Here is a 21998-nt window from a genome sequence, read left to right as displayed (position 1 = left end):
ACAATATAATCATAAAGGAACAATCCAACAGAAAGATATAACAATTGTAAATATTTATGCACCCAACATGGGGGCATCCAAATACAAAAAGCAACTATTAAAAATTAAAGGAAGTAATTGATAGTGATACAATAATAGCAGGTATTTTAACATGTCACATCATTGGATAAATCATCCAAGAGAAGATCAACAAGGAAACTGTGGCTTGAATGACATTTAGGGCCAGATGTATCTAACAGACATATTGAGAATATTCTATCCTAGAACAGTGGAATACATATGAAATACATCTTTTCAAGTGCATATGGAATATTCTCCAGATAGATCCAGATAGATGTTAGGCCATGAAACAAGTCTCAATAAATTAAAAAGACTGAAGTCATATCATGCATCTTTTCTGACACCATCAGACAAAATCAGGAAATAAAAAAAAATACAAAGAGGTTCAATAGCATGCTACTAAACAATGAATAGGTCAGAGGAAATAAAAAAATACATGGAGACAAATGAAAATGAACACACAAAATCTCAAATCTTTGGGATGCAGCAAAAGCTGTTCTAAGAGGGAAGCTTACAGCAATACAGGCCTACCTCAAGAAGCAAGAAAAATCTCAAATCTCAAAAATCTCGAAAACCTAACCTAACATTTAAAGGAGATGGAAAAAGAAAAGAACAAAACCCCCCAAAACAGTAGAAGAATAAATGAAATAGAGACTAAAGAACCAAAAGAACAGGTCAGTGAAACCAGGAGCTGGTTCTTTGAAAAGATAAACAAAATTGATAAACTTTTAGCCAGATTAATAAAAAAATAAAGAGGGAGAGGACTCAAATAAACAAAAGGAGAAATAACAACTGATAACAAAGAAATACAAAGGATTATGAGAAATTTTATGAAAAATTCTATGCCAACAAATTGGACAGCCTAGAAGAAATGGATAAATTCCTAGAAACAAATCACCTTCCTTAACTAAAGTAGGAAGAAATAGAAAATTTTAACAGATTGTTTACCAGCAATGAAATTGAATCAGCAATAAAAAAATCCCCAACAAACAAAAGTCCAGGACCAGCTGGCCTCATAGGTAAATTCGACCAAACATTTATAGAAGAGTTAAAACCCATTCTTCTCAACTATTCAAAAAAAAAAAAAAAAAAGGAAGGAAACCTCCCAAATTCATTTTATGAGGCCAGCATTAACCTGATAAGAAAACCAGATAAAAAAAATACCAAAAACAAGGACTACAGGTCCATATCTCTTATTCACATAGATGCAAAAATCCTCAACAAAATATAGCAAACTGAATCTAACAATACGTTAAAAAAAATCATTCACCACGATCAAGTAGGATTTATTTCTGGGATGCAAGGGTGATTCAATATTTGCAAATTAATCAACATGATATATCACATCAACAAGAGAAAGGATAAAAACCACGTGATCATTTCAACAGATGTAGAAAAATCATCAAAGTACACATCCACTTATGATAAAACCCTCAACAAAGTAGTTTTAGAAGGAATATTACTCAACATAATAAAGGCCATATATGAAAAGGCCACTGTCAACATGTAAATGGTGAAAAACAGAGCTTTTCCTCTAAGATCAGGAACAAGACAAGGATGCCCACTCTCACCAGTTCTATTTAGTATAGTACTAAAAGTCCTAGCCACAGCACTAGGACAACAAAAAGAATTAAAAAGAATCCAGATCGCTAAGAAGTAAAACTTTCACTATCTGCAGATGACATCCTACTATATATAGAAAACTCTAAAGACTCTACCAAAAAACTACTAGGGCTGATAAATGAATTCAGTAAAGTCAGAGGATACGAAATCTATATACAGAAATCTATACACTAATAAGGAAATAGCAGAAAGAGAAATTAAGAAAATCCATTTACTATTGCACCAAAAATAATAAAAACCTAGGAATAAAGTTCACTGAGGCTTTGGGGACGCCTGCGTGGCTCAGCAGTTTAGCCCCTGCCTTTGGCCCATGGTGTGATCCTGGAGTCCCAGGATTGAGTCCCACATCAGGCTCCTTGCATGGAGCCTGTTTCTGTTTCTGCCTCTCTCTGTGTGTGTCTTTCATGAATATATAAATAAAATCTTTAAAAAAAACCTGAGACAGTGAAAGATCTGTACTCTGAATAGTATAAATCACTGATGAAGGAAATTAAAGATGACACAAATGGAAAGACATGCCATGTTCATGGATTGGGAAAACAAATGTTGTGAAAATGTCCATACTAACCAAAGCAATATACAGATTTAATGCAATACCTATCAAATTATCAACAGTATTTTTCACAGAAGTAGAAAAAATAATCTTAAAATTTGTATGGAATGACAAAAGACCCTGAATAGCCAAAGCAATCTTGAGAAATAAGACCAAAACTGGAGGAATTACAATCTCAGATTTTAAGATGTATTACAAAACGGTAATAATCAAAACAGTATGGTACCAGAACAAAAACTGACATGCAGAACAATAGAACAGAATAGAGAGTCCAGAAATAAACCCACAAACATACTGCAACATAGTGAAGATCATTTATCAAAAACTCACAGCTAACATCATTCTTAGGAGTTAAAACTGAGAGCTTCTCCTCTATGGTCAGGAATAAGACAAGGATATCTTATCTTACCACTTTTATTCAACATAGTACTGGAAGTCCTAGCTACAGAAATCAGACAACACAAAGAAATAAAAGGCATTCAAATGGGCAAGGAAGAAGTCAAGCATTCACTATTTGCAGTTTACATGACACTATAGATATATAGACAACCAGAAAGACTCCACCCAAAACAGCTAAAACTGGTAAACCAATCCAGTAAAGTCGCAAAATACAAAGTCAGTTTACAGAAATCTGTTGCATTTTTTTAAAAAAATATTTTATTTATTTATTTGACAGAGAGCACAAGCAGGGGGAGTGGCAGGCAGAGGGAGAGGAAGAAGCAGGCTTCCTGCTGAACAAGGAGCCTGACTTGGGGCTCGATCCCAGGACCCCAGGATCATGACCTGAGTCGAAAATAGACCCTTAAATGACTGAGCCACCCTGGCATTCCTCTATTACATTTCTATGTACTAATAATGGAGTGACAGAAAGAAAAATTAAGGAATCCATACCATTTACAATTACACCCCCAAATAATAAGATACTTAGGAATAAACCTAACCAAAAAGTAAAAGACCTCTACTGTGAAAACTGTAAAACATTGATGAAAGAAATTGAAGATGACACAAAAATGGAAAGACATTACATGCTCATGGATTGGAAGAAAAAATATTGTTAAAATGTCTATACTACCCAAAGTAATCTACATATTTAGTGTAGTTTCTATCAAATTACCAACAGCATCTTTCACAGAACTAGAACAAACAATCCTAAAATTTGTATGTAATCACAAAAGACCCTGAATAGCCAAAGCAATCATGAGAAAGAAAAGCAAAGCTGGAGGCACCATACCATGTTTGTAGTAGTCAAAACAGTATGATACTGGCACAAAAATAGACACATATATCAGTGGAACAGAATAGAAAACCTATAAAAAAAACCACCCCATAATTACTGTCAATTAATCATTGATAAAGCAGGAAAGAATATCCAATGAGAAAAAGACTATCTCTTCAACAAAGTGTGTTGGGAAAACTGGACAGTAACATGCAAAAGAAAGAAACTGGACCACTTCCTTATGCCATACACAAAAACAAATTCGAAGTGGATGAAAAACCTAAATGTGAGACATGGAACCATAAAAATCCTAGAAGAGAGCACAGGCAATAACTTCTCCGACATCAGCTGTAGCAACTATTTTTCTAGCTAAGTCCCCTTAGACAAGGGAAACAAAAGTGAAATTAAATGTTGAGACCACATCAAATAAAAAGCTCTGCAAAGTGAAGGAAATAATAAACAAAAATAAGAGGCTACCTATGGAATGGGAGAAGATATTTGCAAATGACACATCTGATAAAGGGTTAGTATCTAAAATATATAAAGAACTGACACAACTCAACACCTAAAAAACCAATAACCCAATTAAAAAATGGGCAGAAAACTGTGGAAGGAACCTCGGTGTCCAACGAAAGATGAATGGATAAAGAAGATGTGGTTTATGTATACAATGGAATATTACTCAGCTATTAGAAATGACAAATACCCACCATTTGCTTCAACGTGGATGGAACTGGAGGGTATTATGCTGAGTGAAGTAAGCCAGTCGGAGAAGGACAAACATTATATGTTCTCATTCATTTGGGGAATATAAATAATAGTGAAAGGGAATATAAGGGAAGGGGGAAGAAATGTGTGGGAAATATCAGAAAGGGAGACAGAACGTAAAGACTGCTAACTCTGGGAAACGAACTAGGGGTGTTGGAAGGGGAGGAGGGCGGGGGGTGGGAGTGAATGGGTGACGGGCACTGGGTGTTATTCTGTATGTTAGTAAATTGAACACCAATAAAAAAAAAATAAAAAAAAATGGGCAGAAAACATGAAAGACATTTCTCCAAAGAAGACATCCAGATAGCCAACGGATACATGAAAAGATGCTCAACATCATTCATCATCAGGAAAATGCAAATCAAAACATCAATGAGATATTACCTCACACCTGTCAGAATGGCTAAAATCAACAACACAAGAAACAGCAGGTGTTGGCGAGGATGTGCAGAAAGGGGAACCCTCTTACACTGTTGGTGGGAATCCAAACTGGTGCAGCCACTCTAGAAAACAGTATGGAGGTTCCTCAAAAAACTAAAAATAGAACAACCATAGGATCTAGTAATTCCACTACTGGCTATTTACCCAAAGAAAATGAAAATACTATTTTGAAAAGATACATGCACCTCTATGTTTATTGTAGCATTATTTACAATAGCTAACTATCCATCCGTAGACAAATGAATAAAGAAGATGTGGTATATACACACAATGGAATATTATTCAACCATAAAATCAATGAAATCTTACCATTTACAACAACATGGATGGATCTAGAGGGTAAGATACTAAGTGAAATAAATCAGTCAGAAAAAGAAAATACCATGTGATTTCACTCTTGTGTAGAATTAAGAAACAAAACAAATGAACAAATAAAAAATAGACAACCCAAAAAGTATAGAGAACAAACTAGTGGTCACCAGAGGGAGATGGTTGGGGGATCGGTGAAATAGGTGAAGGAGATTAAGAGTACACTTATCATGATGAGCACTGAGTAATGAATATAATAGTTGAATCACTATATTGTATACCTGAAACTAATATGATAGTGTATATTAATTATACTGGAATTAAAATAATAAATTAAAAATTAAAAAATAAAAAGGGGGCCCTGGCTCCACAAAGAATGCAAGATAAAAGGAATGGAAACTTACTTTCAAAATTACAGATTCTATAGCTGTATTGTTCTGTTTTATCCGACTCCAGGCCTTTACAATATCTACCACAAAATCTTCCACTGCTGAGCAGAGGAATCTGCAAAGATAAGATATATGGCACAATATGACATGGAAAATTAGATCCAGAGCCCTTCTCTCTTATGAAGTCCATCTTCCACCTTCTCTTTCTCTTTTCCGATCTATCTTCTCTCTCTCTCTTTCCTCTCCCCCTTTCTTTTCCATTTCTTCATGTACATATGATCAAATACATGAGTACTTAAACGAGTTTAACTAGAACTTCTTAGTCCTAAATTCAGAATTTCCAGAAATGAAAATTCAGTTGATACAACTTGGGTCAAGTTTTGACCCTGGGTCAAATCAGTTATGGTCCAAGAGCCCATATAATTTAGTACAAACATAATGACTTTGGGAAGACTGTCCCAGGGTGAGTGTGTATCAAAGGCAGATATGACAGACTGGTGAGGAACCATCCAAAGAGTCCCAGGAAGAATGAATGACTCACATCTTTGGAAAGGCAGAATGTGTTGTTTAGGCTATGAGAAAGTAGCTGCCATCATTTCTATGGAGACCTTTCCTAGTGTCTGATAGAAAGCAAGGTGTCCCTACTGTAGGGAGTAATGTTATGCTCTTGAATACTGTGGAATGCTCTTTCCCTTCTGTAATCCTTCTCTCAAATCTCTGGCTTGTAATTTTGTCTTTTTGGAATAGCAGTGGTCCTTACCTCAATCTCATCTATTTTTTCCTAAACTTTCCATTTAGGAGGTTTGAGTTGGGAGAAATCTGATATTTTCCTTGGCCTCAATACCCCAAACTATCAAAATGAGCTCCTTTTTGGACTGAAGAATAGCTCACAAAGGGGAAAAAGATACCTCAATTTGAAAGCCAAAGGAATACTGACCTGGTTGCGATGATCATCTCTGTAGGGTACTTGGCCTTCAGGATTTTGTTCAGCTCAGTGGTTGCAGATTCTAGATATTGGATGGCAGCAGCCTAGGAAAAAGAGTGTTCAACTCTGGAATCTTTGCACTGGGACATAGTCTGCTGCTCATTCTTATCCCCTCATTATTTCCTACTGACTCTTTAACAACAACTCAACTGCCTCTCTGAAAATAATCATAATCAAAAATTCTTGTTGATGAGGCCCATAGATAATCTTAGATCTGTGGTCATTCTGAAAATAAGAGATGTATATTGTTTACTCTCATTTAAATAATTCTCAAAAACTCATGGAGGTAACTTTTTGTTCCATGTTTTAAATGAAAATATAATCTCATATTGCATAGCTAGTAAATAATAGATCTGGAATCTGAACCCACATCTTTCCAATGCCAGAGTGTTACCTCTTATTATAATAATATTAGTAATAATAATAGAATTCACTTATATAGTACTTACTATGTAAGTACTTACCAGGCTCTGTTCTAAGCTAGATATAAATATTTTCTCATGTAATCCTTATAACAACCCCATTACACAGAATAGCAAACTGAGGCACAGGAAAGAGGTAGCTAATAAATGGCAGCACCAGGATTTGATTCTAGGTAGTCTGGCTCTTGAGTCTGTGTTCTTTTTTTTTTTTCTGGGCTTCTCGCCCAATGTGGGGCTTGAACTCATGATCCTGAGACTGAGAGTTGCATGCTCTACCAATGGAGCCAGTCAGGTGCTCTGACTCTGTATTCTTAATTACAGCTTCTACTCCACCCTCTCCCATCACCTCTCTATATTCAAACATCTACCAAGTCCTGATGATTCTATCCCTCCCATATGTCTTAAATATGTCCACTTCTTATCCCTGTTACCACTTCACCAGTCCTAATCACCATCATCTTTTGCCTAGACAATTGCAGCATCTCCTCTCTTTTCTCCTTGTCTCTAGTCTTTATTTCTACAACTGTTTTCCCATGTACTATGGAACTCTTCTGCTAAAAACCCTTCCATTAGATAGCAGAATGGATAAATGGACAAATATGTAAGGCAAATATAGTGAAATGTGAATGGCAGACTCTACCATTTTATTTTATTTTACCATTTTATTTTATTTTTAATTTAAATATATATGTTTGTATACTTATTGGCATTATATATCTCAAATTTTAATAGAATGCCTAATAATGTGTACTGTGATATACATATAGTAGATAGCCATTTAAATGTCATTTATATTGAAATAAGCCTTTTTATGTCTTTGAAAGTTATATCCTGCAGGCTAGAGTCCTAATTAATTCTACTATAGAGTTCGAGAAGCTAGTATGTTTGAAAATTCTCAAAATAATGTAAGAAAAAAATCCTTCTATAATTCTCATTAGGATAAATTTATAGCCCAAATTTCCTACCATGGATTACTGGGTTCTTCCTGGCCTGGCCCCTGATTGCTTTTCCGGCCTCATCTTTAGTAATTCTCCCTGCATATCTCCTCCCTGACCCTTATGCTTTAGCCATTAATAAATGTATGTGAATATTCCATTCCATTCTGTGAATATTCTATGCTCTGTCTGCTTTTGGAACAACACATACTATTCCATCTGTTTGGAACAGGCTTCCTCTTTCTTCGTATCCTGGTTAACTCTCTCTAGTCCTTCAATCTCTTCTGAAATGGTGCTTCTGAGAAGTTTTCCTTGATCTTCCCCAGACTCGGTTTGGTACATCTGCTGGGTGTTTCCACCCCTGTCTACTTCCTTATATACTAACACTCATACTACTTTATTAAAATTATTATTTCTACCACTAAACTATGAACTCCATGACAGTGTGAACTATGTCATTCTTTTTTACCACTAGTACATAAGAACAGTCCCTAGAACACATAGTAGGTAATCAATAAATATTTCCATACATATTTTGAATGAATGAAGTAAATGGCTGAATGAATTATATCTCCAATGCCTAACACAGTTCTTAGTAAAAGCTGCTGATTGACAAGTCTAAAACCCCCCCATGATCTCATCCTCATTGAGCCCATGGGCAATATGAAAGCTTCTCTAGTTTTTACTTGTTATTTCACTATGCCACAAAGGCCACAAAGGCCTGAATTATAGCTGGGCAGTAGTTACCTCAAATCGGGGTACATCCATTTCAACCTGTCCTCTTAGCAATGGGGTTTGTCTGGGAGTCTCACGGATCATCACACTCCATCTGAAATGAAGGTCAAAGACAGATATTTAGGGCTCTGTTTCATCACAGGCTGTCATCAAAGCTTCATGTGTCAAGAAAAAAGTCAAAATGTTTATATGGTGAGGGAAGATGAGTTGTAGACATACTCACACTCTCAGGTCACCTGATCTCAAGATATACTATAAGTGGGAGCCTCTGCCTCATGACTTCTCAAGGTCAGTATGATGGAAAGAATTCCATCATAGGGTCAGAGGGCAGTGCTTCTAAACCAGAGAGGTAACTATATCAAGATCACCTCAGATGATTTTGTAAAATGCATATACCAGGGTCCTACTCAAGACCTGAATATGAGTCTTTGTGGTGGGATCAGCTTGGTACCTTGAAAAAGCTTCCCAGAATATCCTTATGGGCAGCCATAAATCAAATACTATGACCCAGCATTGAAAGTCTTTCTTCTCAGGAGATATGATGGTAATACTCATTCTTCTCTAGAGCAGAGACCATGTATGCCAAGTGTTTTTGAACCCTATTTTTAAAAATTTCTTTGAAAAACTGATGAAGCTACAGAATAGTTTCTATACTATTCTAGAATAGAATAGAAATATAGAAACACTCCCAAGAAAAAATATGCTTACATAGATAATTAACTATGCAATTTGAAGGAGGTTCACAGAACCTTTAAAATTTACTTGTGGGGCTCCTGGTTTAGGATCTTTTAAGTTTGAAGAGGGGCTTTAGTGATGTCCAAAGGATACATGGTAGACCCGGACTTCTTCATAGATAAGGCCTTCCCAAGCTGCCCTGCACTGAAGCCAGAGAGGAAATGAGGCTCTGTGCGGGAGGTTAGAACATTCATGGTTGAGATTATGTAACTGAGAGTAACTGATAGGGGACTAGAATAGATACAATGACCTGATCTTTCAGCCACTCACCGGTCTAGAATCCTCACACTAGCCTGCTCCACTTTGTTGAGGATGGTCACAGGTGACTTGTTTTTGTTCCAGAATGCACCCCAGCCTAGGACGCGGGCCAGATCATTGCCGGTTCCAAGTGGGATGACTGCCAACTGACACTACAAAAACAAAACCAGGCACCTTTTTCAGAGAATCCTACCAAGATCCACCCATAAAAGAACCTTGGGAAAGATTGTCTCAAAGCAAGTGGTAATAAGAGACTTTTGAATTTAGGAAGCGTAATAGGAAGATATCTGATGCTGAGTGAACTTTTTCCTAAGAAGTTTGACATCACTCTTGGCAATATAGAACCTACTCAGTAAAGGGGAAAGTTGGAATATGCCAATAATTTATAGCCATGCTTATGATAGAGAAGTATAGCCACAAATTTCTAACAAGGCTTGGCCAAGGAGAAAAGGTGCCTTGGGAGACAAAGCTACTAGAGTCAGAAGAGTACGGAGCTGTCTAGGGAGAGGTAAGTTTTTGCTACTCTTGGGACTCAGAGAAGAAATTCAATGGCCTCAGGAGGAGAAGGAAATTGGTGCTTGAATGTGGCCCGAAGCCACTTCTTTTTTGGCTGCTCTCCTCCCCTTTAAATCTTTACTCTGGGGCCTGAGGAGTAAAGCACTGCTCATCCCTTCTGCTAACTACCTCATTTCTCCTTCCCACAGAAAATGGTTTAGGTGAGAAAGCTTAGATTGAGAATTTGTCTGTCAGATTGACTATGAAACCACTAGAAAACGTGTGATATAGATAAGGAGAGTGAAGACCAGGGACTTTTGGGGATGAGCAGTTCCATACACCCAGTCTCCCTAGCAATGGCTAAACTGAGTCAGCTAGGAACTTACCCTTTCATGTAATCCAAAGGCATCGATCAGAGATAAGACCCAGCTCACACTGCCATCTCCACCACAAACTACAATGCGAAAACGAGCAAAATTCTTGAACATGCATAGGCTGAAAGAAAGAGGGGAAAAGGAGTCATTTTGTGAACTGCTAAGTTTTACAACTCTGCTATACTGTATCAGGAGCTAAGGACTACTGCTTCTGCATCCTGCTAACCAGGCTAACTGCCTTCTTTACTTAGCTCCTACCTCTCTGTACCCATCATCACAGGCAATCCTGGAGATGAGGCCTTGCTTCATTCCACCCTCTTGTATGCTTAACCTTGCTCTGGAAGCTACTAGTAACCTAGCTATACCTACCTGATAAGCCCCAAGAAGAATGCCTTGCACAGTGGCCAGTGGCTTCACAGAAACCAGAGCTGAACAGCCAGATGCTCCCTAAGTAAAACAGGCCTAGAGTGGAGATATGTTTATTTGGCCCCAGTAAAGAATGAGGGACAGGAAAGGTAAACAGCAACATCCATTTGCCTCTTCCTCTGAGGTCAGGAGACAAAGTTAGACTTCTTCCAACCAGGAAAGGTGGAACAAATCTGAGAGCAGGCCATGGGCTTGAAGGGACTTCTGGGATAGGGCTAAAAGTCCTCCAACTAGACAACCCCAAATGCTCTAAAGTTATGTGCCCATGTCCTGACTTGAAAAAATATATCTTTCCTTCCCAGGTACTAGAATGGATTCCAGGAAACCTATCTTAGTCTAGAATGTATAGATCGAAGAGTCTCTTCTATATACCCAACTATATCCCTTAGCCCACGCTTACCCGGCTTCAGGTCCACCCTTTGACAGGTCAAAAACTTGAGATGGGTTAAGGTATTGTTTGAATTTTCGGAGGAAGACGATCCCTTGGTGATCGCCACTTTTGGAGTTGATGAAGATGAGAAGGGGACATGAACAGGCTGATGACCAATCAAGGTTCCAGAAGTCTGAAGATACTACTAATTGGCCTGATATATGCACGCAACAAAAAGGAAAGGAGAAAAAAGAAAGGGGCCGTTGAGATGGAAACAAGACATGACTTGATATCACATTTTGCAACGACTTTTTAAAAACAGCTTTATTGAGGTATAATTGATATACAAAGAACTGCACATATTTAATGTATACAATTTAATGAGTTTAGATATATGTGATATAATCACCACAAACAAGGCAAAAGATATATCCAACAACTCTCAGAGTTTCCTTATGCTCCGGTCTCCTGAGACTGAGAAGCAGAGGGAAATTGAGAACACAAACCAAAGGCTGCTTTCATTTAATGTCTGCCCAGCTGTTGCCAGGCAAACAACATTTGTTGAGCAATTACTACATGCCAGTCATCATGCTAGAAACTGTAGGGATATAGCTTCTGCCCTCAAGCTGGGGGAATAGACTCATATATAATAGTATGTTAGAACACAAAAATTAAGGAAATTAGTGCTACAACAAAGGATTAATAAAACACTGTGGGGAAACTGAAGAAGGAGAGGGTTGAGAGCCCAAGGGGAGGATCAGAGTACCAATTAATCCTCTCTTTGCCTGGGATAGCTCAGTTCCCATAGTGAGAAGATACCAGGTAAGGGGTTTGGGGGGGGGGCTGTCTTTTAGCCAGGAGCTAATGACAGAACATATCAATGTTGGAGGAAGGAGGGAGGTTTAATCACTCCTCTAAGGCTCTGGCAGAGCAATCCCAGTTATCACACCAACTTTCAGGGGAAATAATACTATAGGGAAATTGTCTGAACAAGAGAGAGGCTTTTAATAATCCCTAACTCTGAAGTTCCCTATAGGAAAGTGGAGTTATAGCAGTCTAAATTGCCAATACCTGCCAGCTTATGCTAAGTCTTAGAACCTGTTGACAGGGAGACAGGCAGTGAGCAATGGCTCCCTATGAGATGGTAGACAAATCATGAGCCCCTAAACTCTGAGCTTGTGACTTGCCAGGTATACCCCAGCAAAAATAAATGCAAAAGGCAAAAGGCATGTGGCCCACTCCTGAATGGTGCAGGGCACAGGGATGGAGGTGGGTTGAGATTTCCCATTTGTTGTAACCTGGGTGAAAGGAAGCCTGGAGGGATACTGTTGACATGAGCAGATTTCATGGCTGTTTTGCCTGGAAAACCTAAAGCAGGCTTCCTCTATGGGCCAATACCTACTCACTGGCCAGGAGAACTTTTTTAAAAAATATATTTTATTTATTTATTCATGAGACACACACACACACACACACACACACACACACACACAGAGGCAGAGACACAAGCAGAGGAAGAAGCAGGCTCCATGCAGGGAACCTGATGTGGGACTCGATCCCAGGACTCCAGGATCACGCACTGGGCCGAAGGCAGGCGCCAAACTGCTGAGCCACCCGGGGACCCCTGGCCAGGAGAACTTGAAGGCATCCTAAGCTGGTCAGCCAGCCAGGCACCAAATTTTCAGGGCTCGCTAGGACTCACAGCTATAAGGGGAGTCTGTTATTCCCTTCAGTAGCATAGCTTGGAAATAGTTACCCTTCCTGAACACATCCAAAGGAAGTACCCTGTTATACTATATGTTGGCAAATTGAACTCCAATGAAAAAATATACAAAAAAATAAAAAAAAAACAGTTGTTTTACAAAAGGTAATATGTTGATGCAATGGTAGTTAAGACATTCATTCATTCAACAAATATGTATTGAGGGCATTCTCTGTGCTTGTCCTTCTTATGTTCTGAGAAAACAGTGGTGGGCAAGATAGAAATAGTTTCTGCTCCTATGGAACTTATATTCTAATGGTGGGAGGCACAACATAATGAAGAAATATAGAAAATAATATGATATGAAGAAAAAGAAGTCAGGGAAATGGGATGGAGACTAAAGGGGGTGTTATTTTAGAGTAGTCAGGGATAGGTTCTCTGGGGAGGTGATATTTGAGACTTGAACAAAGTGAAAAAGTGAACAATACAGATACAGGGGAAAAGAATTTTTGGGGCAGAAGAAAGAATAAGGCTAGGACCCAGAGAAGGGAGACTTAGATGTCTGAGGCCCACTGAATAGAATGGCATGACTGTTGTGGAGTGAGTGAGAGGTTAAGTAGCAGAAATGAGGTCAGAGAGATGACAGGAACCATATAAAATTACAAGATGTTAGATAAAGCAGTTAAAAAATAAGGGTGAGACTGTTTTAATATGGTACAAAACATTAGGGATCAGGTCACAAAATATATGATGAAAATCATCAATAAAGGTAGTATCTTTTAATGTTAATTTAATTTAATTTTTTTAGAGAGAGAGTACATGTGCACACACACAGGTGGAAGGGGTATGGCTGTGGGGGAGGGACAAAGGGAGAGGGAGAGAATCTTAAGTAGTCTCCACACTCAGCAAGGAGCCCCATCTCATGACCCAGAGATCATGACCTAAGCCAAAATCAAGAGTCAGGCACTTAACGATTGAGCCACCTAGGCACCTCTAAAAAAATGTAGTATCTTTTTATGTGCTTGCTCCCCTACCAACCAACAATGCCAGCCCCAGCTCATGACCTGGCCTCAGATTTACCTCCCCTTTATTTGAGAACCTGATTCTGCTCAGTGCATCTTTTCTTTATTCAGCAATCTCCTGCTTATACTCTGTATGTGATCATGTGACTTTGGGTATGTACTCCAATGAAAGGATTTATGGAAACAGGTTCATGCTAACATCTAGTGGAAGTGTGAGCTGTGCTTAGAAGTAAGGACTCTCCTTTCAGGGGTCCGAGAATAGACCTGTTTATGCCCAATGATTTTTAACACGATGGGTTAGTCAGTCTCTAAAGGTGAGGCAACAGTGGCAATGAGACTAACTACCATGAGCTGTTTGGGCCTCCATTTCCTTATCTGCAAAGTGAGCCTTCAAAAAACTAACTTGTTTCCTAGTGTTGAGATGAAAATGGGCTATGTGTTACAATGATGAGAAAAGGAAATATAAATTGTTTCTTAAAAGTGAAAAGATGACCAAACTCACCCATAAATAAGAAAGATACTAATTAAAACTAGGCGACTGTATCATTTTTTTTAATTCAGAAGATTGGCAAAAATAAAAAAATAGATGATACACTTGATTGAGGAAGAGATGGAAAATATGAACTCTCAGTCAGTGACACAAGCCCTATGGGCAGCAATTTGACAGCATCTATGAAAATTACAAATGTCTATGTATTATGACCCAGTAGTTACACTTCTGGGAATTTTTCCTATAGATGTATATGTAAAATGACCTGTATTAGATTATTCATGGAGTGTTGTTATAACAGAAGACTGAAAACTACCAAATTATCCACCAATAAAGGACTTGTCAAATAAATTATGGTATGTATCCATATAATGGGATATCTTGTAGCTGTTAAAAGGAATGAGGAGCAACCTTTTGTTGATGCAAAAAGATCTCCAAAATATACTATGAAGGAGAAAAAAAGCAACATCCAGAGGAATGTGTATAGTATTAAAAAGGGGAGGGATAAGAATATATGTTTATATTCACTAGTATATACAGGAAGAAATACTGGAAACTATTCAATAAACTAATGGCAGTAGTCAACTTTCTGTGAGTGGGGATGGGGTGGGGCTATTGGAGATTGAGAAGATTGAGAGTAAGGATAGTAAGTTTTTTTATTAAATATTATGTGCTTATATATTTCTATTTATTTATTTACTTATTTATTTATGATAGTCACACAGAGAGAGAGAGAGAGAGAGAGAGAGAGAGAGAGAGAGAGAGGCAGGCTCCATGCAGGGAGCCCGACGTGGGATTCGATCCCGGGTCTCCAGGATCGCGCCCTGGGCCAAAGGCAGGCGCCAAACCGCTGCGCCACCCAGGGATCCCCTATATTTCTATTTTTTAAAAAATTTGAGCTATGTGAATATATTAACTAGTCAAGAATTAAATTAAGAAATAGGAAAAATAATTATGCTATTGTTATCTATAGATTAAATAGCCATGAGGTTGTAACTGAAATCATTTGGCAGCTTGGAGTGTGGGCTGCCTTCTGCAGTATACTTCCACAACAGAATGCAGCTGTGTACCACAAGCTGGTTGCCCTCCAGATTTATTCACTAACCTATAGCAAACATCTTAACTTCTCTGGGTGTATGCTTCTCAGCCTTTTGGCTAAGATCAAGTGTAGTAACTTTTCTGGGTGTTCATTTCTCCCTATGTGCAACAGCATCATGTTGCAATGATGAATAAAATAATCCAGGATGGAGGTGGAAAACTGAGATAAAGAGAAAATGCTATAATTCACTCAAACTCAAACTTCAGTGTCAAACCTAATTTGGTCACAGATGGGAAGACAAAGGGAAGCAGTGCTGGTAAAAAGCTATTCCTAGGAGAAGACAAGAGCAGCCCTGTCTAACATTTCCTCCAGAGTTAGAGAACATCTGAATTTGAGCAAAGCCAAATTTGCCAAGAGTATATTGTGACCAAGGTGACAAAATTGTGTGGCATCATGGGCTGGAATGTAGCAATGTTAGGCAGATTCATAACCAGGTAAGTGTGCCCACAAAGTTGCTTTTGAATAGGCTGATGTTAACTGTAAGGGAGTTTCCTGTACTACTTAGTAATTTTAATCAACAATTCAAATGAAAACATAGAAGTCTGGCTTCTCAACTTTGAAGAGCTCAAAACTGGAGGGAGAACCATTGGATGCAGAATCAAGACTGAAAAATAACCTCAAGGGTCAGACGGGTCAAAGTCAACAAGATGAAAAGGGGATAAATGTGAAGCTTGGATTTTAGGCTCAAGGACATAAATCATACCAGAACAGGACAATAGGAACTTCGTCTGGCAGCATCAAGTATGAAAAGGGCTTAGAGGATTTAGTTGACTTTAAACTCCAGATGACTCAACATCCTGAAAGAGCCTTTCAAAAAACAAAAACAAAGACAAAAAAACTTCATGCTTATGCTTCTTTGAGCTGCATTAATACAACCACAGTGCCCCCAATACAGGGAGCCTATAGTCTCTCTCAAATTTGTTCAGTTCATATCACTAAAGGGTGTTAAATTAGTGTAAGGATGGCTTACTGATCCCCTTCCTGTATTTTAAAACCATCCCTAACAAATGTCAGTTCATCTAACCTTCATAATGCACCTGAGTACAACTGTTATTGAAAGAAAGTCTCTCAAGAGTGAGATTCAATTGGATCAAGATTGCAGATGACTAGAAGGAAAGGCTCAAAACTATACATTAAATGGGACATTAAATGAGATATTATACAAAAAGAATGGCTTAACTCAGTAGCTTCTAAGCAATAATATTATGTCATTGTTGGAAAGCAAAAGAAAGTAGCAATGCCATTAGTTGATGATCTATAACAAGAATAAGAAGTGATATAGGATAAGAAAACTAAAAAGCCCAACTTCCATAAGGATAGGAAGCACAGAGCCTGTTGGGCTAATTACAAAGAAGAGGTTACAGCCCCTTAATACCCATTTGGGGTGATTGGTGGAATGCTGAGGTGGGCCTCCTTCATTCTGCTAAGGCATCTTCCCTAGATCTCCCTGTTGGGGTGAGCAAAGTCAGATTCAAGACTATATTGGCTTTCATAGCAGCTTGAGTTTTCTTGGCTGACTAGTTTGCCACTCTTTCACTTCTATCAATCCCATTTTCCTGCTAGTCCCTTCCTTCTCCTAACCAATCAAGCATCTCTTATTTACCAAGCCATTTACCTCATCACCTCTTCTGCTATCTGGTAGGTGACTTTATGTGAGTAAACATTTGAGTAGATCTGAGAATAATATATGCATGCATCCTTGAGTGAAGTTAGCGTTGGGTCTATGGAGGTCATTATGGGAATATGTGAGTATGCTTGCCTGCAGAAACCTGTGTGGATGGCTCATTCCCTGTACCAATGTCTATATGGATGTATCTGTATTAGGGTTAGAAAATGAACTGGAAGAGACTAGAGTGGGTCTGAGTGTGTGTATATGTATGTGCACACCTGTGCACATGTGCTATGTCTAGTTCTAAAACTCTGTTGTAATCACTACAGAATCCTTGCCTCTTTCTGTTCTCTAAGGAAACTATATACTTTTCTTTGCTGTCAGCTAATGCTAGTTCTTCCTTGGCAACAAAGTGGGCAGCAAGCATCAATACGGAGATAATTTTTAAGTCAATGAAATGCTGGTTCACTAATCACTTCCCGACCAGTGGACATCACACATGTCAGAAATGGCTAAATTAGCATATTAGTGAAATATGAATGAAAACATTCTGGGAAAGGCTTGAACTTTCCCCTCCAGTAAGTGAAATTGACCATATATAGAGTGAAGCTAACCATACACAAACTGAAATTAATGGGCAGTGTATCTCTCTGCTGGCTTAGTGAAACAGTAGTGTGTCACTTGGTAAATATATTAGATTTCTAAATACCTTAGTGTTGGTAAAATAGGTCAGCTCTTTTTAGCTGTGATATGTGATTTTGATCTTGACAGCTCCCATTATTTAATAATGAGTAATGGGAGAAGCAAATGAACAATTCAGTGGTAAAAAGAAGAGTCTCTCGGGAGCAAAGGAAAAGTGGGGAAGTAGAGGTATGCTCAAAAAGGTATTGTTAGCAATTGCTAAAGAGTGAATTATCCCTGAAGGGGTCTATAGCTTTCATTAGGCTAGAAGACTAGTGATTTAATTTGGTTGTCCTTTGGGTCTATGTTTCTTGATATTTAGGCCCTTTACGTATTTTCCCTTATCCTCATCAGGGCAGGTTGGGGTAATAACCATGCTAGTTTCAGATTTGGAGATGACTTTGGTGTTAGTTTCTATTCTAAAAATAACATAACCTAGGCCTTTATGTACTTTATCCTTGCCCACCTGTATGCAAGCAAACTTATTTTATGGATTATCTAATGTCTGAAAGTCATGAAAAAGTTGGAATCAATTCTGAAAATTCAAAAACAATTGAGACAGAGCCTACAGAGAACATGCCCACATACATATATACCATGAACATCAATAGTCATTATCCCAAAGGTCTCAAAAGAAACATGAACTGTCTCTACATATATGCACATTCCTACTCCCCCAAAATATTTGACTGGTTGAGAATAATAATTTAATTTAAAAATTTCCCCAGTCTTAGCACCTTCCCTCCCTCCCCAATGAAATATATTCTGAAGTTAAAGTTTAGGTACTCACCATCTCCTTTAGGGTCGCTAAGGGCAGTGGGAGGAATGACTGATGTTCGATGACTCCCAAACCAGCATTCCTTGGAAAACCGTCTCTGGCAATCATCATGCACCTGAAATGACAATAGAAGAACAGAGAAAAAAAGGAAGGGGGAGATAAAAGGATATAATTGATTAGTCTTGAGTTCCAGTTCCAAGATTTGAGTCCCCAATGTTAAAATCTCCCTTGCTAAGATTTGGTGCCATACACATTCCCCTGTCTCAACTTGGGCACACTCTTTCCACCTACAGTCTGCACTATCCCTGAAGGTGGCCTCTGAACTCTGTTTCTTTCAAAGATAGCTTTCAGACATCAGAGACATTAAGAAGACACTAGTCGTAGGGCACAATTTTAATGGCCTACAGAATAGGGAGCTTACTTGCATTTTAAGAGTGCTAATCTGGATAATATGCTATTACACTTTAACCCTTACAACTTTGTATGGTAGGGAACACATTATTAGGTTCATTTTAAAAATGAAGATACCAAAGATCAGAGAGGTGAAGAGTCTTGCTCAAGATCAAAAAATTGGGAAGTGGCACAGCTGAGATACTGTTGCCTTCCCCATAAGTGGTCATATTTCTCAAATTTCTGATATTTTTAAGTACCACTTCCTAGACAATTACACAGTTCCTAGAGGATGTGAACCTGGCTTCATTATGCAAGAGCAGTTAAAAGAGAGCCAGAGGACAACCAGAGTTTTTTTTAATTGATATATAATTAGTTGCATGTGTACAACATAATGTTTGATATTTTTATGTATTGCAAAATGATCACCACAATAAGTGTAGTTAATATCTGTCACCTTACATAATTACATTTTTTTCTTGTGATAAGAAATTTTAAGGTCTACACTCTTAGCAACTTACAAATAGGCAAAACACTATTATTAGATATAGTCACCACGCTATTCATTATATCCTGATGACTTATTTATTTTAGAATTGGAAGTTTGTATCTTTTGACCACCTTTATCTATTTTACCCATCTTCCCCTTCTCTGTATCTATGACCTCATTTTTCAAAGATTCCATATATAAATGAGATCATATAGTATTGCTCATTCTCTGACTCATTTTATGTAGCATAATGCCTTTAAGGTCCATCCATAACTGGAGGGTATTATGCTGAGTGAAATAAGTCAATCGGAGGACAAACATTATATGGTCTCATTCATTTGGGGAATATAAAAAATAGTGAAAGAGAATAAAGGGGAAAGGAGAAAAAAATGAGTGGGAAATATCAGAAAGGGAGACAGAACATGAAAGACTCCTAACTCTGGGAAACGAACTAGAGGTGGTGGAAGGGGAGGTGGGCGGGGGGTGGGGGTGACTGGGTGACGGGCATTGAGGTGGGCACTGACGGGATGAGCACTGGGTGTTATTCTATATGTTGGCAAATTGAACACCAATAAAAAATAAATTTACACACAAAAAAGGTCCATCCATGTTGTTGCAAATGGCAAGATTTCTTTCATTTTTAGGGCAAAATAATATTCCATTGCATATACATCTAGCACGTTTTCTTTATCCATTCATCCATCAGTGGACATTTAGTTTGTTTCCATATCTTGATTATTGTAAATAATGCTGTATTGAATATGGGTGTACCTATATCTTTTTGAGTCCGTGTTCTCATTTTTTTCACATAAATACACAGAAGTGGAATTGCTAGATCAGACAGTAGTTCTATTTGTAATTTTTAAAGGAAACTCTGTACTGTTTTCCATAGTGGCTGCACCAATTTACATTCTTACCAACAGTGCATAAAAGTTTCCTTTTCTTCAAATCCTCTTCAATATTTATTTCTTCTCTTTTTGATAATAGCTATTTTGACAAGTGTGAGGTAATATGTCATTGTGGTTTGAGTTGCATTTCCCTGATGATCAGTGATATTGAATACCTTTTCATATACCTGTTGTTCATCTATATGTCTTCCTTAGAAAAATATCTATTCAGATCCTCTCCTGTTTTCTAATTGGATTGTTTGTTTGCTTTTTGCTATTGAGCTGTATAATTTCTTTATTTTGGATATTTACCTCTTATCATATCTATGGTTTACAAATATTTTCTCCCATTCAGTTGGTTGCCTTTTTCTTTTGTTGATGGCTTCCTTTGCTTTGCAGAAGTTTTGTATTATTTTCCCCAAATTTCTATTTAAATTCTAGTTAGTTAAAATATAGTGTAATATTGGTTTCAGGAGTAGAATTTAGTGATTCATCAACTACATATAACTCCCAGTGCTCATCATAACAAGTGCCTTCCTTAATACCCATCACCCATTTAACCCATCCCCCACCCACATCCCTACATCAAACTTCAGTTTCTTCTCTACTATTTAGAGACTCTTGTGGTTTGGTTCCCTCTCGCTTCTTTTCCCTGACCATGTGTTCATCTGCTTTGTTTCCTAAATTTCACATATTAGTGAAATCATATGGTATTTGTCTTTTTCTGACTTATTTCTCTTAGCAGAGTATCTCTAGCTCCATCCACATCATTGCAAATGGTAAGAGTTTATTATTTTCGATGGCTGAATAGTATTCCTTTGTATATATATGACACTTCTTCTTTATCGATTCATCAGTCGATGGATACTTGAGCTCTTTCCATAATTTGGCTATTGTTGGTAATGCTGCTATAAACATCAGGGTGCAAATACCCTTAAAATATGTGCTTGTGGGATCTCTGGGTGGCGCAGCGGTTTGGCGCTTGCCTTTGGCCCAGGGCGCGATCCTGGAAACCCGGGATCGAATTCCACATCGGGCTCCCGATGCATGGGGCCTGCTTCTCCCTCTGCCTGTGTCTCTGCCTCTCTCTCTCTCTCTCTCTGTGACTATCATAAATCAATAAAAATTAAAAAAAAAAGAAGAAAAAAAACGTAAAAAAAAAATCTGTACTTGTATCCTTTGGGTAAATACCTAGTAGTGTAATTTCTAGGTTGTAGGGTAAATCTATTTGTAACTTTTTGAGGAACCTCCATACTGTTTTCCAGAGTGGCTGCACCAGTTTGGATTCCCACCAACAGTGTAAGAGGGTTCACCTTTCTGCACATCCTCACCAACATCTGTTGTTTCTTGCGTTATTGATTTTAGCCATTCTGACAGGTGTGAGGTGGTATCTCATCATTGTTTGGATTTGTACTTCCCTAATTATAAGTGATATTTAGCATCTCTTCATGTGTCTATTAGGCATGTGTATGTCTTTTTTGGAAACATGTCTATCCATGTTTTCTGCCCATTTCTTAACTGGATTATTTGTTTTCTGGGAGTTGAGTTTAATAAGTTTTTTATATATTTTGGATACTAACCCATTTACAGATGTACCATTTGCAAATATCTTTTCCCATTCTGTAGGCTGCCTTTTAGTTATGGTGATTGTTTCCCTCACTGTGAAGAAGCTTTTTAACTTGACGAAGTCCCAATAGTTCATTTTTTGCTTTTGTTTCCTTTGCCTCTAGCAATGTGTCTAGTAGGATGTTGCTCC

General features: G+C 37.9%; 1 protein-coding gene and 1 pseudogene across 1 annotated transcript in view; one reads left to right on the top strand and one right to left on the bottom strand.

Annotated features, from left to right (window-relative positions):
- Positions 1-21998, bottom strand: part of DGKK (diacylglycerol kinase kappa) — a 104039-nt gene that overhangs the window by 55903 nt on the left and 26138 nt on the right. The window contains exons 5-11 of the mRNA XM_072817824.1: positions 18488-18590; positions 11125-11308; positions 10311-10419; positions 9442-9581; positions 8449-8530; positions 6297-6388; positions 5375-5474 (exon numbers count right to left, since the gene is read on the bottom strand). Of these exons, the coding sequence (XP_072673925.1) occupies positions 5375-5474; positions 6297-6388; positions 8449-8530; positions 9442-9581; positions 10311-10419; positions 11125-11308; positions 18488-18590 (810 nt within the window). The remainder of the gene's footprint in view (positions 1-5374; positions 5475-6296; positions 6389-8448; positions 8531-9441; positions 9582-10310; positions 10420-11124; positions 11309-18487; positions 18591-21998) is intronic.
- LOC140628932 (U2 spliceosomal RNA) lies at positions 15444-15612 on the top strand (annotated as a pseudogene).

Source organism: Canis lupus, chromosome X (genome assembly GCF_048164855.1).
Source record: "Canis lupus baileyi chromosome X, mCanLup2.hap1, whole genome shotgun sequence".
NCBI lineage: Eukaryota > Metazoa > Chordata > Mammalia > Carnivora > Canidae > Canis > Canis lupus.
The sequence above is the reverse complement of the archived record's forward strand: the minus strand, read 5'-3'. Positions and strand labels throughout refer to the sequence as shown.